The sequence below is a fragment of the Dermacentor albipictus genome, chromosome 6 (assembly GCF_038994185.2).
Source record: "Dermacentor albipictus isolate Rhodes 1998 colony chromosome 6, USDA_Dalb.pri_finalv2, whole genome shotgun sequence".
Lineage (NCBI taxonomy): Eukaryota > Metazoa > Arthropoda > Arachnida > Ixodida > Ixodidae > Dermacentor > Dermacentor albipictus.
Genome location: NC_091826.1, coordinates 110,639,302 through 110,666,034, shown reverse-complemented (window position 1 = coordinate 110,666,034; position 26,733 = coordinate 110,639,302). Strand labels below are relative to the sequence as shown.

General features: G+C 47.4%; 1 protein-coding gene across 1 annotated transcript in view; it reads left to right on the top strand.

Moving 5' to 3' along the window:
- Positions 1–1,704: 1,704 nt before the first annotated feature.
- LOC135913302 (uncharacterized) overlaps positions 1,705–26,733 on the top strand; it is a 91,438-nt gene continuing 66,409 nt past the window's right edge. The window contains exons 1-7 of the mRNA XM_070541241.1: positions 1,705–1,794; positions 4,342–4,380; positions 9,539–9,559; positions 11,115–11,133; positions 19,452–19,552; positions 22,039–22,155; positions 25,749–25,796. Of these exons, the coding sequence (XP_070397342.1) occupies positions 1,791–1,794; positions 4,342–4,380; positions 9,539–9,559; positions 11,115–11,133; positions 19,452–19,552; positions 22,039–22,155; positions 25,749–25,796 (349 nt within the window). The 5' untranslated portion in view covers positions 1,705–1,790. The remainder of the gene's footprint in view (positions 1,795–4,341; positions 4,381–9,538; positions 9,560–11,114; positions 11,134–19,451; positions 19,553–22,038; positions 22,156–25,748; positions 25,797–26,733) is intronic.

The following is a 26,733-nucleotide window of genomic DNA, read 5'->3' as shown; positions in this document are numbered from 1 at the left end:
ACCAATGATATGAGTTGAATGGAAATGATTTTTATTTTCCAATGACACATGGGGAGAGCCGAGGAAACAAAGCTTCATGAGCAGCTCGACAAGCCCATCTACCTCTACAGTACGTTGTCACAGTCGCCGAGCCGGATGCATAACGAAAAAAAAAAAAAAACTCGCACGCAAAGTTTTGGATATTCGCAAGAAACAAAACATGCTTGAACATGAGGCAGAACATAGAAGTATTAAAATGATGTAGTGAAGTATGTAGTGAAATTAAGAAAAGGTAAACCAGAGATTCGCAATTTAATGAAAACAAAACATCTCGCAGTAATATGTTTATACAGCAAATGATAAGCGCTTAACGAAAGCATTACACAGAACATAGGACGATGACACTGTATTCCGATGGTATATACATTGCAACAAACTGGCATGCTGTAGCAACCGTATCAACACTTATTTCGCAGAATGTTATAAACACATGGCTACGACACACCAGAAGGGATATAAATTAGAGTTTTGCGAAAAATATTCCATACAAGTGCTTCCATGTGTTTACATTTGTTTAATATACGTGGTAGGATGTTAACTAAACTTGGAGTTATGTACTTAGTTTAGCATTTCGGAACGTGCCAAAGGTCTCAGTGCCTGCTGTTATGCACGGGTACATTGGTATGAAGATGCGCCACAGCGCACAGGTTATTGACATTAGCTCTTATTTACCTCCTATAACTATCAGTTAGCCTAACGCAATAAATGTCAGAAATTTATTAACGTATGTACCAAACGAACAAGTCATCCTCGTGTGTGAAAATACTTTCCTTAGAAATTGAGCACAATACCTTCTTCTATAAAGTGAACATTTTTTTGCAAGTTAGTAGCGATTGCTGTTCCCCATACAAGCTGGCAATAATTCAGGTCTGACAAAATTGTAAATTACACGATCAAGACTTTTACTTTCATTGCAAGGAAGTGCCGATGTCAGCCTATTAGTCCTCCTATACGACACAGCTTTGTTGCAACTGCATTTGCACGATTATCCCAACTCAGGTGACCCGCAGAACGCACACCTAAGTGTCTTAGGCTATCCACAAAGACAGTTTTCTCGGAGCCAAAACATAACTGGGACCTCAACGGAACTTGCTTGCTCTTAGCCGTGATTACTCGTTTAACATTGAACTCATTATTCTTCAGCTAATATACACCTAATTACCATTCTTAAACAAAACAATTTTTTCACGATATAGAACTGCAAAACTGTCAGTGTTGGCCTAGGTGAGGATGCGCATAGATTTTCTGTTCCCAAAAGCACTCGACTGCGCTGACAATAAAAAGATTGATTTCCTATCTAAGCTATATTTAACTGTTCGAAAAGCGGTCGGGACGACAATTTCGATGCAATTTTTGACTATCACTTCACTCATCTTCAAGGGAGCCTATGTTTTCAACTGTATTTCTTTTTCTACGTCCACTGTGCTAGTACACTCTAACTGTGCTAAAGAACTCGTAGTTGAATAACCAGTAGGGTTTTTGAGCGGTTTCTTCATTCCTACGTACACGCATATGTCGAAATAATCGTTGGCTTTATTATTTTTCTCATTGTAACATATCTTGCCCTTCTTGTCATATGATCCTACCGTGTACTACATGGCCAATATTGCGCCGTGGGTATTCGCCAATGTCTGGAATAACCGCCACCATCATCATCATCATCATGCGTGCGTGCACCGCAAAGACGAAGGCAACCCGTTGTGCCACTGGCTCTCTTTCGGCTTCTCCGTTGCTGACAACTTGGCGAAAGAATGGGTGAGTTATCTCGTCCACGTCTATGTCTCGAGAACGCCGAGTAAACAATTTCTGCGTGCTGAACTTCCGTGGCAGGCATTCTTAGTTTATTACCGCTATGTGACCAACGCATCTGGCTAGGTCAGTTTTCGGGATTCAGCGTAAACAAACAGGCTATTTTGCCGGCAACCAGTCGAAGCTGGATAACTGTGCCATCCAGCATTTCCATAGTGTCCCTTGGTCGAACCGACGTCCTTTGTCCGTTGTGTTATTTGCTGGTTAGAGATGATTTAGCCTGCAAGAAAATTAAAATGCTGGCAAACGGAGGACAAAGGAGAGAGCCTGAAAGTACAATAAAGCCCACTGGGCAGGATCTTCAGGGCACCCAGAGGGCAACGAGGGGATCAAAGCTCGTACCAGGGTGGTCAGGTGGTTGGGGCTACGCCGCAAAATAATTTACACCCTCAAAAGTGAATAAAGGTGTAAATCAGTCTATAACTCGCACCCTTACACAATGAGGCACGCACGTACGCCCCAGAGTGGATAAGGGTGTTAGATATAGAATGGTTTATACTATTACTCACTATTATGGTGTACATAGTTTTACAACTTACCGAGCCCTAAGTGCGCGCGGGAGCGTTCGTAACAGAAGTCGGTCGTCTGCTCTTTTAGACAGTCGATCTCATACATAACCTGCATGTGGAGATCTCGGCGAGCCTTCAAACCACTGGAATGTGTGGGTTTCATTTTGTGTCCCCGTCGCTCCTTTGTTGTCCCGGATGCAGCGACATTACTAAACAATGACACGCTGCTCACACTTAGTGCTTGCTCTAGTTTTCACTTTTCTCGCGCTGTCAGTGGTCAGAATCCACGCGTGCAATTTACGAAAACTGCGCATAAAATTTTTGATGAAAGGCAAAGAGATAACTGTTACGCCATGGTGTTAACGAACATGCAGTTCGTCACCTAGAAGTACACCAAGTGCGCAACTTTGTGGACAGGAAAGGTACACAAGATAGATGCCGATTATTGTTTGAGTTCAAGATACGCCCCGACGGGCGAAATGCTACTTTTATGAGAGTGTGCTGCTTGATTATGATATAGTGATTGCTCTCGACATTTTCCTTTACATTTTTTAATGAATATAAGCTTCAAAATTGTGATGGTAAGCTTCCACCTAGTCTTGTTTTTCTTGACGTACACTTTACAGCTATGTAGCACAAATATTAAGCTACTAACGAAAGGATTTAGCTCAAGGGCTAGTTTATTTATTTATTTGTCTATCAACAATGTTCTTACAAGCCTCGCACGAGGTATGCGGTAAGGGGGGCGTCACGAAACACTAGCAGAGTATATATGTTGGGCGTAAAAGAAAACATAATATATATGCATTATTAGCAGACAGTATAAAATGTATGCACAACATCTTATGCATACATTAAATCATTGCGCAAAAATAATAGGAGCTGTTGTGCACACATCAGAGAATCGACAAAAGGTGCAGTTTTCGTAAACAACGAAAAATATAGAGCCGCTCTAATGTCATAGGGCAAAAAATACAATAATAATAACCGAAATAATGAGCGCAAAAGTAAGACAGCACATAGAACCCATATAACGTGAAAACGAAAGAAAATGCCTCATGCATCATGCAACATGTCTCTCGAGTACGTCGCTTTGTGTTCCTGCGTGTCCTGTTTATTTCCAATGCGCAACCTTAGTAATAGGCAGGCCGTGGCATAGAAGGCGCGGGTGCAAAAGGATGTACCTATACGCAAGTAAAGTCGTCTTTGTTGGCGTATACAGATGCACAATGCGCCTGCTGGTTCCCGTTCGGGGATCATGTGTGCATTCAGCTCGAAATTTAAATAGAAAGAACCTTATGGCAGCCGCTACTTGCGATCTACAGGCATCTATAGACATCTGCCCCGTTCAACCCATTTTGAGCTTCGGTGGCTTGAGATAAACCACGCAACGCAGCAGAACACAGCCGAAAGCATTGTGCAGCCCTAGTCGCAAATATGCCAATAAACATCGCCTCTGCCTCTTTCACAATTTGTAGTTCCGTGCACCTTATCGTAACCACGAGATGCACAAAGCATCGTTTCTTTTAAAATGAGTTCTTTTCTTAATATCTAAATGTGTCAGACTCACAGAACCTGCATAGTGGAAGAAGTGTGTATTGAAGATTGCAAGAGACGAGAGATATCTAATAAGCAAGAAAATGCAAGCAACTAAGTAATAAGCTAATATTTAAAGGAACGAACTTATAAATCAAATATATGAAGTGCGCCTGATAAACGCTTTTTTTTTGCGGGAAGTCAACGTTCTGGTACGGGTAAGATGTTCCGTGTTACTGATCGCGTAATACTGCTTGGCGGTACTCACCTACCCAGATAAATGCATCCCGGAAATACAAGGGCAGCTTGTCTTACTACGTATACAAGGTCGCTTGTCTTACTACGTGTGTACCTCTGTCACGCGCCTATTCATTGGCTATAATTGTATTCACGTTTGTATACCCCGCATTGTTGGTCCATAATTTCTTCTTCTTTCGCACATGACAAGGTGAGACAGAGATGTCTACCGTCGAGTCCACTGTGGAAGGTAAGTCCCGATGACCACGTTTAGAAAGACGTGCCACGCTCGAAACATAGCACCGTCACTCTGAAAACGTTTGAGCTGTTACTGGTGCAATTTCGAAATTCAGGCGCACAGAAAGACGAACAAATGTCTGCTGCTTTTTTTCAGAATCATGGTCATTTTGATTTTTTTTTTGCACCTAATTAGGCATCATGTGCATCATATTTTACCCGCGGTAGCCAGTCCGAAGTTTCACGTATATGTCTAAAAAGGAATTAAAGAATGACGACCATTCCACTCTGTGAAGATGGAATGGCAGCGAAAGCTGACAGTCAAAGCTCTCAAACGAGAAGCAAAGTGCTTTCGCTGCGATTCCATCTTCACAGAGTGGAATGGTTGCCCGGGCTGGAGATTGTCGTTTTCGTTCAGCATCGCGGGAACGTTCTTCGTCGGTGGCCGTTTCGCGCCGGCGCCGTTTGCATTCTCGTTGCTGTACCCTCGGGCGCTCCTCGTACGCATGTTGTTCTTCGAGTGTACGAACTATACCTGTCCGCCCCATCGATAACGCAGCTGTTTTTAGCGCCGATACCTCTCCTGCTTATATACTGCGATAACCTTGACGTCATGGTATTTTTCATGGCGAACCGTTCTAATCGGCTCCGCATTCTCACATCTGCGCTGCCGCGCTACACCCGTGTGGGTTTGTTAGAAATCGCTGAGTCCGTTTCTATTGCCCGACGCCAAAGAAACAACGGAAGGTTAGTCATACACAGCTTTCGCAATGAAAAAGAAGTGTAAAATTCCTCAAGGTGTACCTGAAGGAGATGGTATTGTAGTACTGACCAATCCTACTTCCTCAGCGCCTACACCGAGCAGCGAGCGACCCGCCGTGGTTGCTAAGTGGCTATGGTGTTGGGCTGCCGAGCACGAGGTCGCCGGATCGAATCCCGGCCATGGCGGCTGCGCTTAGATGGGGGCGAAATGCGAAAACACCCGTGTACTTAGATTTAGGTGCACGTTAAAGAACACCAGGTGTTCGAAATTTCTGGAGTCCTCCACTACGGCGTGCCTCATAATCAGAAGGTGGTTTTGGCACGTAAAATCCATTTTTTTTTACACTGAACAGCTCTAGCGCCTTATTTCGTTACTTGAAGAAAAACTGGCTGTGTCTTAGCTAAGGTTAAGCCCAGGATGCGAAGCGTACTAGGCTTTATTTTAACGCGACAGCGTTAAGGAGCTCGTGTCGCAGAAAAGCCGGTGTCGTCGGCTCAGGCGTGCGGCGCTTGCTCAGGCGCACATTTCGTTGTCGCGCCGAAAGCTGCGTTGCTCGACGCTCACCGCGTCCGATGCGGGGCGCGTAGTCGCTGCGCCGTAGCAAAGCCACCTAGAAACAGTCTCTGTAGCACGCCGCAACCTTCGCTTCTCATTCCAACGAGCAGCTCTGTCTAAAGGAGGCATCTCAACTCGTGAGTGTCTAGCAGAGGCAAGCGCAGCTGCTTATATACCGCCGCGACGCCGCGAGCGACAGCGCGAGTTGGAGCCCCGTTTCTCCACTGTCGTGATGTCATGGTGTCACGTGGTCAGCCTTGAAGGCGACGCCGCGAGCGACGGCGCGAGTTGGAGCCTCATTTCTCCTCTGTCGTGACGTCAAAGTGTCACGTGGTATTGAAGACGACACCGCCGCGCCTGAGGAGCTGGGTTGAGCTCTAGTAATATGCTTCGCATAAAAAGAGCGCTACGAAGACGCGGACTAAAAGAAGACCATGTACGACGGACACAGCGCTTCGTCCGTCGTACATGTTTTTTTAATCCGTGTTTTCGTAGCGCTCTTCAAGTATGCAAAACCAACTCGCCCACATCAAGCTTCTGCTGCTTCAGGTTATTTCGTTAGGAATCACAATCGTGGCTGTACTTTCAATAGCTTCGATTTGTTAGCAAGGCTGTTCGTATTTCGACTAACATAGCATGCATGGTCATCTTTGTTACGCAACTCACAGTATTGAGCAGTGTTGCGAGCGGCTCGTAATAGGGTCCCTGCTACTAGGATGTGGCCATTGCATACTCGCCATCCTCGAAGCCATACAGCCTGTTCTAAATGTCTTTGTATTTTGATTTTAAAACGTGCTAACCTTCTCCCAACCATTAGAGCCAAACGGTCACGTGAGGGCGTAGCACCTTTCGGCTGATTACGTCAGGATGCCAAAGCGCACGCTTTCAGGACAGTTGCGAGCGGTAGCGAAAGGCAGGCTCTTCACTCTTGCTAGTGCAATGAAGCAGGTGCTCCCGCAGGCTCAGAAACAGCCTAAAACGATATATGCTTGGCAATGCTTTGAAAACTCTTGTTGTAATGGACGGTGCTAGCAGGATGGACGGAAAATCATGGGGCTAACATGACAGCTTTTATGTTCTATGCAGCCCGACCCATTGGGTTCGAATACTGCCCTCGGTAAAGCGCATGGCATGGTTCTGCTCGGGTGCAGTGGTGGAAAGATCATTGAGGTTCAAGTCACGGCATATGGTAACACCGAGTTCCAAGCGGACTGCAAATGCGAGGCGTACCTTCTTCCATTCCTCGGTCACTAATGCGAAACGCCGAATGCCTGAGAAATTACGACAGTACCGCATCCTCACTTTTGCTAATATGGGAACTGGAGCGACCGAGTGGATAATTGACGAGTTTCGTAGCAAGCTCGGCCAAAAGAACTGCAGATGCCACGCCGACCTTTGACTCGGACTCGTGACACATTACAATGGCGAAACGCACTCTGCTGGTTTGTTTAGTTTGGTCAGTTGGTTATCGTTTAGCCAAATCAGCTGAGAAGCTAATTATTGAAATGCGCGGTTGCCTATCTACTGAGCTCCAGCCACGGGTATTTATGAAACAATATTCGAAATCTGCATAGACACGGCGTTTCGCAGAAGTTGCAGAGAATTAGGGGCGGCACTGGAGTACGCATGTTCGGTAACATACTAATTAGCTCGTTCGAATGTATTAGTTATGCGAATGCACTCTGAATAATAAGGACATTCCAATACTGATGCCGGTATAGATAAAACTTATATCTAAGAGAAATGTCGCCTTAATGATATATATGCGAATTACGTGCGAGCTTAGAGTCTATGGTATGATGGTAGATAGTCAGCTTTATTTATTTAAGTCTTATGAGTTATCAGCCGTTTGTTGCTTCTTTTTTGCCTTCATATTCTTACACCAAAATAAACACTCGTAGGACAACAGCGCCGCAGTTGCCCCCTTCGCGCTTTTTTCCGACTTCTGGCTGTTGGCGAGTTGATGGCGCAGAAGCAAGGTCACTCTATCGAATATAATTAAGAAGAAATTGTTCAGAGAATGAAGAATCATTCTGCAGGCAATAAAGTCTACCAGAAATGCACTTTATATGCCTTAGTGTTCGTAATTTAAGGGGAAAAAACAATGTGGCTCTAGAAAATAGTCAACGAATTTGCAGGAATTCAGGGTAAAGCCATGTTGATGAAGTAATTCTCTACAACTTTTCTTGAACACAGCGTATTATAATCTTCCAAACCTTTCAGCTACCCGCCGTGGTTGCTCAGTGGCTATGGTGCTAGGCTGCTGAGCATGAGGTCGCGGGATCGAATCCCGGCCACGGCGGCCGCATTTCGATGGGGGCGAAATGCGAAAACACCCGTGTACTTAGATTTAGGTGCACGTTAAAGAACCCCAGGCGGTCGAAATTTCCGGACTCCTCCACTACGGCGTGCCTCATAATCAGAAAGTGGTTTTGGCACGTAAACCCCATAATTTAATTTTTTTAACCATTCAGCTGATGATTTGTTGATGCAACTGAGAGATAATTGCAAGGTGTTCACCCCTCTCCTTTTTAATATGGCCATCAGGTTAGGCCAATCTCGACCGTTAATGCATGAATGAAATTAATTAGGAAATGTTTTAATTAGGGGTGTGCGAATATTGAAATTTTCGAATATGAATCGAATACGAATAAGGCGAAAAACTGTCTTCGAATATCGAATCGAATATATGTGTAGTATTAAAAAATTCCAAAACGAGGTAACAATAGCTTTATTACCCTTTTAAAAATAATATTGCATTTTACGAGGCTGCCTCAGGGTAAAGAGGCACTCATTCTAGGTAATGCACTCAGGTAATGTAAGGTAATGCTCTGTCAGGTAAACGCTTGTTACAGATTATCGCGAAGGAAAATTGACTGCTCAACATGTTCAGAAAGTAAAGGCTCTCTATGCACTGTGACAACATTTGTCCAGGTAACATTTTCTAGGTGCATATTTTATTGCGCATACTTACAAAGACCGAAAGCACATGATATATTGGTATGAAAGGGCCCTGGAATAAAGCTTGGTAAAAAAAATCGAAACGGATCATGTCTCACGGGCCTGATGCAGGAACAGAGCGTACACATTCATAGTAAGGTTCGTTACAGCACTTAACATCACAGTGCTGTAACGCTGTGTCGTCGTTTTGTACCTTCTTTTGTCCTTGTTTTGTGTTGCGCTGTAACGAACCTTACTGTGAATCCCAACCAAATGGCCCAACTTGCCATCTTGATGCAGAGCATACAGATAATGAGCGGATCATGTGAAGCTCTCAGTGAATAAACATGTTCTTAGGAGAATGTGGAGCAAGCGTATAATTCGTTAATTGCTAAATTATTCACAGTCTGCCCGAATATTCGCCGTTTCGACCATTATTCGGCCGTCCTCGAATCTTCGGGAAATTACGAATATGCATTTCTCGAATCAAATACGCTTCGAATACGGAAAATATTCGATTCGTATTCGAAATTTCGAATATTCGCACACCCCTAGTTTTGATCGTTTAAGATGTTGGACTACACATTGCAGCCATCTTGTCTGCTTGCAATACCTTTAAGACGCAGCCAATAGACGCGGCACAAAAGGAATGTCACACACGCAGGACAAGCGCCAGTCCTGTGTATGACCTTAACTTTGTGCCGTGTCTCTTGTTTGTGCCTTAAAAATATTTCTCAAATATACACCGGCTAGGCCGACAGAAAGTTCGTCTAAGCGTTCCAGAATTAACTCATAACTCTGAGCTTGAGGTAGAGTGGACTGGAAATGGAGGTTTGACACTTTATAAACGATGAGGCATTGGTTACGTGCTGTAGTTACCACTCACGTGTTTCCATTTGTCTCTCACCTACAGCGTCCTCTTACTCAAGCCAAAGTAAGTTAAAGCTGGGGGTGATGCCCACATTGGAAGAGACTGGTGCCGTCTCTGAATGACCGAAGCGCATTTGCACGATATGTTTTCTTCACTCCGTGAAAGTCAACGAAACCAAATTGCATCTCTCTGTCTAAAACAGCTTGTGTGTGAAATTGTTATAGCGGGGATTACATTAAATTCTACATTGACTTTTGTTGACCTATGCTTTGCTATCTATGCGCGTGTCAATATGCAAATTTTCATCACTGGACTTTTCGAAAATCGGGCCCTGTAAGTTTGCGCAAAGTTCCTTCTTGTACTTTCTAAAGAAGAAATAATTCTTTGGCAACGCTCCCATTTTCACTTTCTCTGCTATACAAAAGCCGTGCTTGTGAAATGTATTACTTGACGCCCTCAGAAATATCAAAATTCTTTTTCGCAATTGTTTTGTATAACTTTTATGTGCTGACCAAGAAAGTCCATAGTTAGCTTAACCCCAGTTACAGCATGAAAAACTACTTTGTTATATAAATATAGGAACACTCGAGGCGATATTCCGCCTTTGCAGATCGTCACCGTCGTCGCCATGTTCCGTGTATAGTGCAAGCGTGATTAGATCATATGGCGACCCGCGGTCCCGCATGTTGTAGGTGCGAGGGAAAGCGTTCGAGTGTTAGCCTACAAGGGGGGAGGGAGTAGAGGCAAATGAGCGCGTCTCCAATTCTAGCCCAGCCATTGCTGCGTGTGGCACAGCTGATAGTGGCCGCACTGGATCTATCTTGAAGGTTATCAGCGGCGGCAGATACAAAGATTTCGTGAGACGAGATAACCTGTGGATTCGTGTGAGCTGTGTTGTCCATCCCTAGAGTTGGAGGCCGCGTCATCTCAATTTCTGGAGACGCGTTGAAGCTGTAGAGGCAGCACGAAGTATTCGCTGACCGCTGCTGCCGTTCTTAATCACGTCAGAGGCCAGGCAGCGAGTGTTCGTGGTCATCGAGTGACATCTGTTCACGTCTGCCTGTACGACCATCGCACTGTGGCCGGTGTAACGCACAATTTTTCCATCGCAGTTTCGCTCTGAACGCGAAGCATCGATGCGATAGCAACTTAATCGACAGCTATGCGAAGTAAGAATATTTGTTTTAACGGTCGTATAAAATTATAAGCTATTGTTTACGAAGTTAATAAGCATGACGTCACGCGCGTACCGGGAACACAAGCACATCTCCGTTGATCGCGGAAACTCGCTGACCAAACACTGGAGTGTGGAAGCACGGCAGCAGCAGCGAGCGGATTTACCTTCGTGCTGCCTCGAGCTCTCGCAATAAAAAGAGATTGGAATAGTTTAACGTTGCACTGTCACATGCTTGCAAGTTGTGTTCATAAATGAACGTTTACTGCATTATATATATATATATATATATATATATATATATATATATATATATATATATATATATATATATATATATATATATATATTCCATTTATGTTTGAGGAAGTAATTCTATGCGTATCACATAACGACGCACAAGCTTTCCACTGCTGTTCCTGAAGTCGAACTGACTGCACGCAGGTACTGTGGGACCAGAGCAGTAAGTATAGCAGGTTTGCGCTCGTGCATCCTAACGTTCCCATTGCCCTGAAATCTTAGCAGCACGCAACGAAGGTCGGATGGCTGCCGTTATCTCCGTCGGCAGCCACAGCAAATCCTCGGCAGCCTTTTATATGTGCCGTGAAATCCGTTCCTGTTAGCCGGCAGAAATCAAGAATGATGTTTTTCTACAACGAAGCAGCGTATCTGACGGATTAGTATGAGTGAGCAGATTGTGAGATGTCGTAGGGGGAGGGGGGGGGGGGGGGGGTATCTGGGCTAGCTAACGTCCGTAAAGTGAACATAAAAGATAACGAACCATAGTACGGCGCAGAACAAAGAAAGGACGCGTGATTTCACGGCGCGCCAGAACTGCGCAGTCGGGGAGTGATCCCGCGCAGGCCGCTGCTACTGCCGGCTGCTTCTGCTGCCGTCTGCCCTCAATACAACGGCGCGGCTGTTGTGGAGGGAAAGCATAGAGCTATTGTGGAAAACACGGGGATGTGCGCCGCGGTACGTGAGTAAAAACTGGAATGTGCATTGCAGAGGTAGATGATGGCAACAGTTGCAACTTCGAAAAAAAAAAATGGGAAACGTGGTAAGGCCAGGCATTGTGCGCACGGCTGAAGAACAAGCCGAGTACGACGAGATGCGTCGACAGCAGAGACGCGACTATAACCAACGACAATATGCCCGTGCGAAAGCGGAGAATGCGGCCAGTTACTTTGCCTCCGAAGAACATCAGCGAGAGCAGATGCGAGAGAGTGATCGTCAGCGGCGAGCGCAAGCTACCGATGAAGAGCGCGCACTGAAGGCCGCTCGAAAGCGTAAATTAGGTTGTTTGAGGCTGCGTATAAGCGTCAGAAGCCGCTTTGCTGGCTGATCCACCACCATATGAATGGTTCGACCTGTCTTTTTTGCTTCTTTGCGTGAACTATGTGTTAAGACACTGCAACACGTAAACCGCATCTTGACTCGTACGGTATGCCTTCTTGCACGTTCTGTTAGTATTAGGCATAGACTTTCATACAATAATTACTAGACGGAACTATGTCGCAGCGATCGTTCAGCCATCATGGTAATGGTGGAAAGCGCGTGGATTTATCTGGTCTTCATGCTTGCGGGTTCAGACGCTCCTGTGGCATTGTTTATTGTTCGCTTTTTCTGCCTTCATTGTCTTCAGTTTCAGAGCAATCCTACTTTTCTACTTGCGGAATATTCTCCGAACCTGCACAATTGCTACAGCTTGTCGAGGTGGCCAAACTGAAATGCGCCAAGTGTCTCAATGCACTCTCTTGCCCGCTAGGAATTCATAAGGGCGTCCGTGACGTGATGGTTTCAATGGGGGGCCTCTGTACCATAGCTCCTGTGTTCGAATCCTGCCGTTGGACAGCTTTAATAACGTTTATATAATTATTTATTACACAGAAATTTGTAGAACATGACGAGTTTACAAAGTCACCAAGCCGTTCGAAGCCAGAAGGACGAAGTTTGTGTAAATCATATCACATGCCATAATTACCATGCTGGCTGAACGGCCCCGAATGAAGCTCCCGCATGAAACTCTGTATGTTTAGGTGTTGAATACTCTATTTCAGCTATGCTCTAGAAGTATAAGTTATCTCGAGGCTAGTAGTAGCATTCGAATCCCTGTATTCCAGAGCGTCCTTTCGCTCGACTGATCATGATGTTGTTGCCAACCCTTTGTATCGGGTGGACGTGGCAACCACGCCTAAGCCAGGATGACGCTCTGCTGCCTACCCATTTGAGCAAAGCAAGCACGGGTAGGAAAGAGGAGAACAATAAAGAAAAAAAAGAAGAAAAATGGGAGAGCACGCTACACTCATGGGCAGTCCTTTGTGCCCATTCCCAAGTGCCGCTCGCCATAGCATTCGGGGCATCTGATGATGATTGAAGTTTAGTGGCGCAAGGGCATCAAGGTCGAAGAGCGCCAGGACATGTGGTTTGGTTTAGTTGAATTCTGGATTTAGTTCTATGGCTTAAAATAGAGGATGTATAGAGGCCTACACGTACGACAAATCTGTAAATATTAGTGAATGAATGTTAAAATAATTACGAAGATAAATATAAAGCCTCGAATGCTTGGTTATAGGCACACATAGTAAATTATTGCCGATAGCCCGAGACCCTCGCTGTACAATTCTTGCTTACGCAAGAAGTGCAAGAGAGCTCAGACATACCTTGTACATCAGACTGTGCCTCACCTGTGAGGCACAATCTGATGGTTAGGATGATATGAGATTATGTCTAGAAAATCAACTTCTGCAGGATAATTAAGCACTCTTTTAAAGTTAAAGAATGCATCCTCTGATAATAACATAGATGGATTGGGTAGTATATGATTTGAATAAAGTTCCCTAAAATGAGCCACTCGCTCTCGGTGAAGTTCAGGACATTGAATGAGGACATGTAGGACAGTTAAGTTCTCACCGCAGCGTGTGCACTTCGGTGGGTCAGTTGCAGTCAAGAGGTGTTTGTGTGTGCCATAAGTGTGTCCTATTCTGAGTCGTGCCAGTGTGACTTCGGAGTGTCTATCAAGCTTCAGTGGGAAAGGTTTGGTTAACTGCAGTTTAAGCAGGTGGAGCTTATTTTCAACTTCCTTGTCCCATTCAGCTTGCCAATGAATACGGAGCGCCTTTCGTACCACAGGTTTCATGTCCACACCAGGCATCCTGCTTACATCAACGGTATTCCTATGAGCCGCTTCTCCAGCATTTTTGTCCGCCATTTCATTGCCTGCGATCCCAGAGTGGCCTGGCACCCAGCATACAACAAGAGCTAGGTTTTGTTTATACACTACGTGAATGTGTTTAAGGAGCATGTTTAATACAGGGTTTCGGCTTGCTTTGCCAAAGGACAGGGCTGTGACAACGCTTAAAGAATCTGTGTATATTATAGACTTTTGTATTTTGTGTTGTACTATATGCTCAACAGTTATCAGAATACCGAATGCTTCCGCTGTTAAGATGCTGCTATTTTTATGCAACGTTTTAGACTTGGAAAAGTTTGGGCCATGAGCCATCTCCGCCACTGCGGCTCTGTCTACACCTCAAGCACTGTCTTCTCCACTAGTCCGTTCGATGCCAAGAGCATCCTCCAGGGATACGTCCTGTACTACAGATGGCCCAATGCCCACACACCGTAGGAGCACATGTTCAATGGCTTTGTCCTCCTTACCGCACGCCTGACACCGCACATCATTGTTTATGCTTCGAAGGCGCACAAGTGTACGGAGCACACCAGGTCTTGCTTCAAAGAGGCAACCTATATTCCCCAGGGAATTGTCATACAGGTGCACCATGCCAATAGTGTTCTTATGACATCAACACACAGCCAACGTCGACTTCGTCGCCATATCCCACATCCAACGTGTTTCTTCGTCCTGCTCTCGTTCCGGTGCCTGTTTTGCACAATTCCCTTGGTGAGATTGCGCTGACAGCGGCGCGAAATAGGCCGTATTTACTATTTGTGCGACATAAGCGCCTCATCCTCGGAATGCGCATGCATGTCGCTGACAAGTAATCAAATGCACGTCTCGCCCACCGCCTTCGAGGCATGTAGAGCAGGTGGCCAGAGTATTCGCCTATGCCGACCACCTTCCGAGCCTAAAAGCTCGACCAGCCCAGCTCGCCCTGAATAGCCTCGTTGGACACCGCACCATGACAGCCGACAGTTATTCGACCAACATCTCACTGGCTCCGCTCGAGCACCTCTCGCGTGGGCACCGAGAGACAGAGCACAGCCTTTGCGAACGTCAGCGCCTGAACATGAACGATTTTGAATGGGTCGCTAACCATGGTAAAGCTGCTCCGTCCCCAGAGACATCGGCGACGAATGATGCACTGCGTCCGAAGTGCCTTCTGGTGGAGGATGTCCTCTTGTAGGCCACATAGCTCCGGTCTACTTGACATTTGCACTCCCAGGTATCTGCATGCCGATCACACCATCAGGACCTCGTCCCCTAGCCTTATATCGCCCTGATTCATAGCCGGGCCCGCGAGGGGGACTATTGCGAATTTTTTGCAGTTAAAGCGGAGTACTAGGAGAGTTACCTCCACCTGACAGATGTTAATCAGCGCCTGTAGGTCCTGACGGCAATGTGCCATAAATACAAGGTCGTCAGCAAAGGTGAGAACAGGTAATCTGCACTTCTCATTCACGTCCACCGCACTAAGTCATAGCTGGAAACCGAGACCACTACTGAGAAGTTTGTGCTTTAGGTTGGCTACATACAGATTATACGCGCATCCCTCTCGTAGTCGACACGGCATCTGTCGTAGTTCCCTCGCAGCCTTTATAGGTCAGGAAAGTAGACCCCCAGAGTATGCAATGGCAGTATTGTTTCTGTGCAGGCGCTGTACTTTAGACAGCAATGTAGCCCGGATTTCGGTTGTAGACAGGCAGTCAATAAGTGGATCATGTGGTACATTGCGTACCAAGCAACATGGGAGGGAGAGCTGCTCTGTCTTGGCAATCGCCACACACCCACTAAGCACGAGAAAATTGTTCTCCAGTCGTCGACCTGGACGGAAACTATTCTGTATTTCCGTAAGCAGGTGTTTTGCCTATGTTCACCTGCTTATTTATCCTTTTAAGATTCCTGCAAAAAGCCTGTGGAGAGCGCTGGTGGGCGGCATTCTTCGACAAGATCAACTTTGCCTCCTTTCTTCGATATGAAAAAGACAAGCGGCCGAGCTGCCTTGGGATTAGCGCACCTTCAGTGATCTCTGTGAACAGTCCAGTGAGCTGTTCTTTCGTCTCATTGCCGAAGCCTATAAATACTCCTGCTGGCAGGCGGTCCAGTCCAGCTGCTTTGCGGGCGCCGTTACATTTTATTGCACAATCAATTTCACCTCCGCTGACTTGCTACCGCACACCCAAACCCTACCCTGGCATCTCTCCTAGAAATGTCTCGTGTTCAGGCACATGGGATGACTCTCCTCCGCCTGCGGCCTAGCTTCCCTCTTCTTGGCCATATAAGCGATGCAGGTGGGAAGTGAGATGCTTTTCAAGCTCTGTATTTGCTTCCCCGGTATCGGCATTTAAGAGCTGAACATAGAATCTATGAGTCCAATCCATAGACTGGACATATCGCCAGAATCTCTGCGCTGCAGATTTACCCTCCTCTTTTAAAGAGCAAAACAGACGAGCATTATATATAACGATCCTTACCCGTATCAGCATTTGCAGATCGTGTTTGAGGTCAAGGTACTCAGCCCAGGCAGCCGAGCGTGTCTATTTGTCTCCTTTCTTGAAAAGGAATCGGTGTGTTGGCAGTTCGCCTCGCAGCGGACTTGCCGTGTTTCTTCTGCATCCACCAAGGTTTTCGTACTGCACGTGTACCGTGCTTTTACCACACCATATGTCCTTGTATACTGCTGCTACTACTGCTAACACTTCTAATACGAGACCTCTTCGGCCGACACTTCAGATATCCCATATAACACACAGGGTGCTCCTCTCTGCTCTCTTTCCAAGTCGAGATCGCACTACTGAGTTTATGCGGCATCTCGTTACAAGTACGCTGCTGTGGGTAATGTCTTGAAGGCCATCATGGGTGATGATGATAATCGCTTCTGGGGCGCTCCAAGTATCAGTCGCCGCATCCGCCTCTGTCATAGCTTCCTGTAACGTAGCATCTGTCTTTGCATGAAACTTCGCGGGCCTGCTCCTCTTTGTAATCTGTGAGACCGCACACTTCATTCGGAAAGCACTTCCGTCTCCAAGCGCAAGGTTTTCACGTGTCATCGCCTACGGGAAAGTCACGGCGTTGGTGCTCGCTTGGAAAGGAACATTATTTTTGGGATACATTCCAGCAGAGAGCCTCTTTCGCAGCTACTTTCGTTTCTTCGTGTTTAAGCGAACCTTCCACCCCTGGTCACTCTCCGGATCGTGACTTTCATTTTCACAAGCTGCATAAGATAGTCGATTGCTGCGCCATTCTTTTACAGGAACTGTCCCTGCACCTGATTCGCGTTCCACGGCGGTTTTAATGGGAAAGCATTACATATGCCCCATTTCGCGAGGGTTGGGGGCACGACCGAATCTTGGTACCAAAAATGGCCGACGGCAAAGAGTAAACCCACATCAAAAAATACTAGAACTGACGTGAGATTTCTCAGGGAGGTCCCCGTGAACAAAGTAAAATAATACCTTTGAAAATAATTTTAGGTAAATTTCGGCCTGGGTGGGAATCGAGCCCGGGCGTCTGGGCTACGAGGCGAGCTCGCTTCGCCGACTCCACGGCGGCTCCAAGGTTCCGGTTGACTAAATGCGCGCTTAGTGCGCGTGTCATATTGCGCATGTCACGTCGCAACCACCTGGCTGACTGAACGTGTCGCCTAGAGCGTACGTCATTGAGCACGTGATGGCGCAGCCAATGTGTAGGAGGTCGCACCAGGTCATGAGAGAATAAAGTGAATGTATTAAATAAAAATTTGGAGGACGTTTAAGCTTAGCCTTCAAGAGTGGAACGCGATAGCATACAAAGATTCCTGACCGCTTCTCACACTCCCCGCCAACTGCAGCTTATGTAATCGTAATGTTTATCGGGAAACGCTGGCGGCAAACGCTATGCACGAAGGCGAGCTTTCTGGTAGAAACGCAGCCTCTTGCGTGGGCCGCAAATGCGCGGAGGCTAGCGCCATCTGGATTGATTTATTTCAAGGAAGCGAGCTCATCGCGCTGCTCTATGGATGGCAGAAACGCTGGAAATAGGTTGATGTTGAGTTTCCGCGTAACAGAATTATGCTTTCTGGCATATTGCAAATACAATGCGACGCTATCATGTCTGTAGGTTCTGGGTAGACTGGTCGATTTTTCTGACACATCTTACTTTGAGAAATTCAATTATTGCAGTAACGCCTCTGCGCCACGTGCAGAGCCTGAGTGGTTGCGGTTCGGAAGGATTGTTCGCCAAACTAGGTCAGACGCAAGAAGCCGACACCGGATTGTATGCTACATGTTGCCCTCAGCGCTGGCGCGGTAAAAAGCATTAATGTCGAATGACCCATTTGCAGAAATATACTGCGCATGAGCAGGAAAGGTATTTTCCAACCAAAGTTTCTTAAGACATCTGATTTTTGCCTCACATACATGGTCGACGTGTGTCTTCGTGTTACTGGTTTTTGGATGAACTCAGGACATCTTAGCGAATTTTATTGCAGGTCAAGTCATCAATACTCAAGCAAAGATAGCACTTTTGCCTTGAACAGGTAGCTTTTATTTTATAAGAACCCTAATATTTACATAAACAAAGCAAACTCATTTGACATGTGCAAGCACTCGAACTTAGTTCGCCGAGAAGCGGTCCAACTTGGTACCCGTTTTCCAACCAAATTTTGTAGTACTGCCGCTGCACGTAAGAGGACACGCGCCACTCTGCAAGTCATCCAGTGCCGCTTAGCGGTTGCTCCCGTTAAAGTGCGAAACAAAAACAGGATACAGACCTACGCAAGAGGCCGCGTTTCTACCAGAACGCTCGCCTTCGCGCATAGTGTTCGCAGCCAGCGTTTTTCGGTAAACGTTACGGTTACATAAGCTGCATTTGTCGGGAAGTCTGAAATGCAGTAAGGGGTCTCTGAACGCTATCGCGTTCCACTCTTAAAGGCGAAGCTTGCGTGATCTACAACTTTTCATTTGGCCGTACAGAGGCTCATATGAAACGCAGGCGATGAGAGCTTGCGCGGACAAGGAAGGCGCAGAAAAGAAACATTTCACAAAAGCGAATATAATGTTTTCGCATTCCCAGGCGTAAGCAGTTTTACGTGTCTCTGCCGAATTTAGGGAATCGTACGTATCTGCTTTATCAGTCGTTGGGAGGCGTTGTCCTCCTCCCGATGAAGTTGATCGAGAGCTTCGTGTGGGAATACGTGGGAAAGCGGACGTTCCGAATACCCGCTGCTCTCGCATTGTACAGCCTCGCGTGTTGGAGGCTGTTGTGCACAGTCTGACATACTTAACCCGACCATTTCTTACGCGGCTTTTCGCAGCTCCTCTGAAAGGCACCGGCGATGGCTGGTTGGTATGCTTTGAATGGCGCTGGCCTTTTCATTTCTTTTGAAAAGTTATGTCACCATAAACGTGCCTTGGTTGTTCGCGCTGAATTTCATGGAGGTGGTATAGCGCCATAAATCCTGTAGCAGTTCGTGTAGAATATTTTACCCAGCATTCATGTGTCCGCACCATATATAAGACAAAGCGAAGAATATTCATGAACGAGCATTCACCCGGTCATACCTCAGAAGCTATGATAATGTATGAACATCGAAGTGCTCCTCACTGCGCTTCTGCTTGCAGGAACGAATCCAGCAACAAGAATGTGTATGTTGCAGTGGCCATCTGTTTGGCGATCCTCGTGATCTTCATTATCGCAGTGCTTCTGCTCACAGGCAGCTCGTGTAAGTCATGCTTCCTCTGCTTTGTGAAAATGCAGCGGCGGGAGCGGCGGGCTATAGCTAACCGCGATTATTGCGCGAGCTTATAGGGTTTTTTCACGAAAATTGCACATGTCCTCAACAACCACTTGAGCTTGATGAGTAACCGTATTCTACCAGGTTCACTCCTGCTCGTTTGGTCCTATGCTGCACCTCTTTGCGAGTCGAAATGTAGCAGCATAACATAGCAAGGGGGAGCGAGTCTGAAAGGCGTCATTATATCCTGCTCCCCCGTGATTGATATTTCTCATAATGTCATTGCATACTATTACGCGCCAAGGAGGCCTAGTGACTTTGACCTTGCGCTGCTAAGCCGAGGTGCTAAGTCCGAAAACGCCTGTGCGCTGTGCATTGCGTGTACGTTAAAGAACCACAGGTGGTCAAAATTAATCCGGAGCCCCATACTACGGCATGCTTCATAATCATATTGTGGTTGTGGCACGAAAACACCAGACTTTATTTGATTTTTATAACAAAGTCCACTCCTTGGAACCGATACAAAAACTGGCTTTAGAAATCTCATTATAGTCAATATTTAGATTACTCTTAATATAACCATCATTCTAATTTTAACGAGTTCAACGATCTTTAATAAAGGTAAAAATAGACAGTCGGAACTATGCCAGTAAACCTTTAGTCGGTTGTACGTAGGGCACAGTTGGCGTTTAAGCATTAGGAGGAGGAGGAAATAACTTTATTGCGTGCCCTGCGAGTTGGTGGGGAGGGCCAAAGGACCCGCCTAGGTGACGGCCAGGAGTTTGTGGGCCCCGCGGGTCCTCTGCCCGCTGGATGGCCCATTAAGCATTAGTAATAAAAAAAATTGCCGTCCACGCACTCCGTCCAGATGGCTAACCAGCGAAGGCGAAACGTGCAGCCCCGGTGTTTTATAACTGGGTTAATTCCGACAGTTCATTAAACGACGGCTTGGTAGGCTGCCGCATCTTCGGTGCGCAGCCACTGCTTGAGCTCGGCTGCATGAGCCTGTGTTTCGGCAGCATCGGCACGACACGGCGTATACGAGCTCGTTCCCGGCTCTGATCGCGGCGTTGCTATTCAAAGGCTGCCTGCTACTCAGGAGTACGTATGACCCGTGGCCTACCCATTTCGGAGCCGGAGAGAAACAGCGGTGCGCGCTCGGCTGCGATAAAGAGCAACGACATCACTGCTGGCACAGCCAATCGCGTGCCTCTCTTTCTCTCTTCTTTTTTTTTTCGCATGCGCATGGTGTTGCGTCGAAGGAGTTTTTTCGGCGTACAGGCGACAGACGTACGAATGAATTGGCTAGCCATTTACAGCTTGGCTGTAAAATTTGGGCAGCAGCGACAGGTGTCAAGGACACAGATGTCAAAACTTTGTTTGGAGCGGAGCGGTGTGTTATTGGTTGTAAAAGCAATAAACGGCGGTAAGTGAACGGCGGACCCGCCGACCATTACGAAACTCCCTTATGAGAAATTTCAGCGCAACTCTATACGTGTTTTTCTTTCGCGATATATTAGCTGGCGTATACAATCTGTCGCCTGCGGCACGTTATAAACGGCGCGAAGTGAGGGGTGAATGCCTAGCTAAACGACAGGGGGGATCGCGAGACGCAGCACGTCGGTGACGCATGGGTGCGATTCACAGCAACCGCAGCAGCCACACCTCCACTCATGCAGCACTTTGTTTACATATATGTTATCGGTGCCGTCATCGGTGAACAGACTACCGGCGCTACTCTGGCGCAATCTCGTAGCTATCGTGGTCGCATAGCCAGTCTTGCGCGGCACTGTGCTTTACTTCTCAAGCTTTCGCCATACCCTACTCCTCCTTTATCTGCCTCATGGCTCTACTGCAGCCTCCTCCTCCACTTTCCTTCGCGCGCTTTCTTCGCTATCGCCGTCTTTCATCCCCCGCTGCGTTCCACGTTCGCGCTTTCGTCGTTCGCTTGGTTACGAGGGACGCCAGCGCCGACACAGGAGCAGGCGAGCTGTGTTCTGAAAGCGACAGTCGGCACGATGTTACGAATTTAGTTTGTGGCACAACGCACCACTGGAACAGTCCTATCAAAAGTAAAAACTTTTGCCACGTAGCCACGTAGTGGCAAAGTGAATAGTGCAGCACTATAAGCACGGCCTCCAAGATCCCGCAGCGCGCGCCTCTCGATCTTGGATGCCATCCTTGCAGCGAAGTGTGTAGTGAGCGATCCAGAAGTAACTATCACTTGAGCAGTATAGGAGTTCCGCTACGACTTGTAGCTGTCGATATCTATACAACGGGACACTTATCTAGGTACGCGAAGTCAACGGTTGGTACGACAGCATAAAAGCATAGCGACTAAGGAACAGTAAACTGTGCGAGTTGTTACTGCTTCATGTTATGTATTTTTTTTCGTTCTGTGTCATCTCTAACGCTACCCTTAAAAGCATGGCGACTACATATACCTTTATTTCTCTGTCTTTTCCCAACTCCAGCTTCTTCGGCGCAACACGCCGCCGGGGAAGGCGGTGAAGACAGTGACGCGACCAAGCAATCGCACTCGTACGCCGTGAACAAGGGCCCCGCGGGAAATACGGCGAGTAACGGGGCCAGTAAGTGTGGGACGAAGTTTTCCTGCTAGTTTGACATGATTAGTTGATCATTTATTCGTGAACAAACCGAGCAAAAAAATTATTCCCAGTAGTTACATCTTCAGCAACACACATTAGCAGTGGTGATCGTTAGGGTCGACATCCGCATTAGGCACGATTCGCCGTCCAGTTATTAATGCAAAATTTCGGCGAAACCCATCTCTTGACGTGTGTCAACGGTAATGCGTTTTGTATTGAATCAATATATCGACAGAACGCATTGCCACCGTCGAAAAGAGTCATGTATGAGGCGTTTGAGCAACGCGATTCCTCTTTCGCGCTTCCCGAAGAAAAATTGGCGCCATGTAGCGCTGCCGCGTTGAAAAGCGGCACATACTGTTCGCATTTTAGGCGCAGACTGCTAAAGCCTCGGGTTGCGGACATTCAGGAATCTTGTGATTCTCGTTCTGAATTCTGCTTAGCATCCAAGAAATTTAGGGGAATTCTGGATTGCGAATCTGAAGTGTGTGGGGATGCGCGATCCTCGCGCCTCCCCTGATATCTTGTTTTCCCGCATAGCCCCCTTCTCCGTGCGGCGTCGCCGCATGGGCCGCGGCCGTCGGAGTGGTACAAGCGCGGTGCGAGAGATGGCGCGAGTGTCGCGCCGCTGCGCGGTTACTTGGGTGCGGGAAAGACAAGGCGCTCTCTCTTGGGTCCGAGACAGCAATCAGCACGGACGTGCCGTGCCGCGCATGCAGCGACCCTCTTTCCCGGCGGGTCGGCAAACAGCGCGGACATTCCGCGCGCGCGGCGACCAATGCTTCTGCGAGACCGCCTCGCGTGGCCGCCTTCGAACGCGCCACGATTCGCGAGACTATACACGCGAACGACCAGGCGTTGGGATCCAGCATGGGGCGAACATATTCGCTCGCTTCCTGTCGCGGTGAGTCGGACTTCTAGATTTGTCGCGCGCCCATCGGCATGTTTTGTGGATAGCAACTCGGCTAGCAGGGATTGATCTATGAAAGGTGCAATAAATGCCCTTGTGATTGTTTGCACTACTGTGTTGTCGTTCCTTTGTCCCAAGAGCACGGAGGAGAACCCCAATCACCGCACAAGTGTCGTCGCGTGTATCGGGACTGGTCAACGTAGTAGGTTGGATGACGAGCGTCCCGCGACGTTTGCACGTGGCGATCACAGTGTCTGGCGATATGATTGAGGCTGCCACACGCGAAACAGATCTGCCGGTTATCGTCCGTAGGCTTAAGATTCGCGGCTGCGATGGGTCGATGCCAAGCTACAGGCGTAGAAGCGACTGTCGTTGGGTACACTTGGCGAAACGGCAAGGAGGTTTGCAGTGAGTGCCATTTCGCTGCTTCGGCGTAACTCAGGGGCACGGCGACATTCTGCTGCTGGACGGAAACCAGCAGGGCCTTAGCGATGTTTTCCTGAATCGCGTGACGTAGAGTCCGAGATGGAGGGTTGGCCGGGGCGGCGGCTGGTGCTGCTGCTGCTCTTATGTCAGCCGCGGGTACTGGGTAGTAATACTTCTATCAAATCCTTGCGACAATACGGAAGCCGAACGAGGTACCTTGCTGTTGGTATGCTACCGCTGCTGTTGTGGCAGCTCCAGATGCTGAGTGATGGTGGACACGAGAGATATTTGACGAGCCGTCTCTTCACGGACGTCCGTTTTAGTTTGTGGGAAGATTTACAAGTGGTCAGGGTCAACTGCCAGACCCGCAAGTGGGTCGTCGTGTTGGTAAGGACGTCGGGTCAAGTTCGTTGCTTTAGCAATTCATCATAAATCTGATGCAGCGCTACAAGTTCGGCCACGGTGAATCTCAAAACGCCGTCGTCGATAGCCTTCATTACGTCCTGAATTTTAGAAGATTTTGTCATTGAAGCGTCGGCACGCTTCCACAGGTCGACGACGTCGTCGGTATAACTTGTAAAAGTCTCACTAGAATGTTGCACCCGACCGCGCAAACGTTGTTCGGCACGCGACTTCCGGATGGCAGGGCGGCCGACAACGCCTAAAGAACGACGCCTTCAAAGTGGACCAGGTCTGAAAGTCTGTTGAATGGTTTTTATACAAGTTCGCCAATCTGATAGGTAAAATATGACGTTATGCGACTTCGCGGTGTCATCGATTGTGCCTGCTCACACTCTCGTAACACGTGAGCGAGTGCTCGACGTCGTGGTCACCTCCGCCATCGAACACACCGGGGATCTCTTCGGCTAAGCGCGCCAGAGCAAAGGACGGCTGGCGGCGGTGGCGTCTATGCGATGCATTGGAAGGCATGGTCCAGTGTAGCGTGTAGGATAGAAGTTCCAGAGTGCAGGAGTGGAATGGCTCCAGCACCTCCACCACTTATAAAGAGGCTTGTAAAGGGTTGTAAAGATGTGCGCCATGGACCCGGAAAGACCCACAGCAAACAGCACTGGTTCAAGTCGAGCACTCCCACGCTCACTGCGTTAAAGGTCCTGTTTTACGCCTGGGCATCTCCTTTTCTCAAAGGGATATTTTTAATGTATTACCATCCCTTGGGTACTTCATGCACTTTTCGGAGGCTATCTATATTTCTTTTATGTTTTTATCTAATCGTTTTGACGCCTATACCTATGTCACTGAACAGTCGCTGATAGAATGGGTAGCGTATCGGGCTGCATGCTGCGCTGGAATAATATGGTTCGAAACCAACTATCGGGCCAGCTTGGATCACTGGGTGTGTGCCAATGTGTGTGGCGCTCTTTGTTGAACGTCTTTGACGCCGACTCGGGTAAGTACGTACGTGCCACTGGGAATGCGCACTGGTATATTCCACTGGAACGGACACGTGGTCAAGATTATGTCTCAGGTTTGCACAACGGCGTTTCTCATAGCTATCGAGCTTCTTTGAGATGGGAACATCACTCACTCAATCAATCAATCAATCAATCAATCTTTATTGCAATAATTCACCGAGTACTCTTTGTAGCTGCAGAGTGGGGATCGCGTGTAGTCACGGAAAAGAATATTCCGTGCGCACTCGAATACGACGCTTGGTTCGCATAGCATGGTGTAAGAGAGCTGAGAATACGCAACGGATACCAGCCGCTGAAGTACGACTCTGTAAAAGGCACCGGCACACGGGACCATAGGTGCTCAGCAGCTGGCATGTGGACAGATTTCGTTGTAAACAATACCTTACAGGCATGAAGGAGTCTTCGAATCTCGTAAAATGGCAGAGCATCCCATTCTGCAGCTTGCTGTAGAAGGCACAGACGTGACGTCAGGGACATCACATCGTCGTCTTGTTGATAAGTTTCACAACATTGATACAGAGAAATCAAAACAACCTCTAGCTTCTGGGTTGAAATTATTTGAATTCTGGGGTATCTTGCGCAAAACGCAGGCTTCTATCATGAGACACGTCGCAGTGGGGGACTCGGGAATAATTTGGCCTCTAGCTTTTTGCATTGCTGGCTGTAAGTACGGCGGTTGCGAGGCCGTCAGTGAGTATTTTCTACGTGTTTCGAGCTCTAGGTTCATTGCATTTGAGCTAGTGGGGTGCGCACTGGGCTTAGTGTATTGCTCCCAGCCGTCTTCTCATTATTTATCAACATTTCAGAGACGACGAAGGGGAAGACGACGAAAACACTCTCAACGGAAAAAAAGAGTAAGTTGCCTCGAGTTTCAAATGTGGCCTCGAAGGAATAAGCTGCGGAAATGCATATCAGTTCTTGCTATATCGCGAAACAAATCCAGTAACATGGCAGACAACACACTGAGAAGCTTTTATGCTACAAAACGTTACATCACGGTTCCATGCGTATACTTCGTGTCTCCTTTGTCATTCCTACTTTAAAACACCGTTTTGTTGTGCTGTTACGAGAATTTTACTAAATCGTTCACAGTTGATAATAGACAGTTTTAGCAGAGCGTCTGCTTGCGCTCCGCTCCGCACACGTTTCACGCGCGCCGGTGGCTGCATAGAATGCATTGATTTCGCTTATCTAACAAGCGCGTCTCCCAGAGACGCCACTGACGTGCTCTCAGCTTGGCGGTAAAACGATTACGAAAGCAACTACACGCCCCTTGACGCACCGCTAAATCAGTTTCCCAGCGGAGCGTGGTCAGCGTCCCACGTTCCGCTGCCGCTAAGTGTGCTGTGCGCACGCGCGTCAGTGTTCCCGGTAGCGTTTTGATGAGCGGCTGCGTGCCAATTGTTGGGATGGGCCGGTCTGAGCGGAGCGGACCGTGAACGCTCTGCTAAAACTCTCTAATACTCTTTGCCTACTTAAGCTGGAATTCTGGAATAGCAAGGCAATTGATGCGTGAGACATCAAAATGCATATTTAACTAAACAACGAAGTTTATTTTAAACAACTTTATCTATATTGTTACGAGCCACCTCCTTGGACAAACGAAGAAGATGACAGTCGGGACGCTGTGCATGTTAAGCCATCTTGGCCATCCCTGTAAAAAGTCTGTTTTTAAATCGTGCTTCGTTTTCATCTATTTGACGCCGCGTCACACATTATTGGAAGTGCGGGGTGCTCTCGCCCCAGGACAGAGCTTCGAAGCGGTCGGCGCTGCGGTGCAACCACCATGGC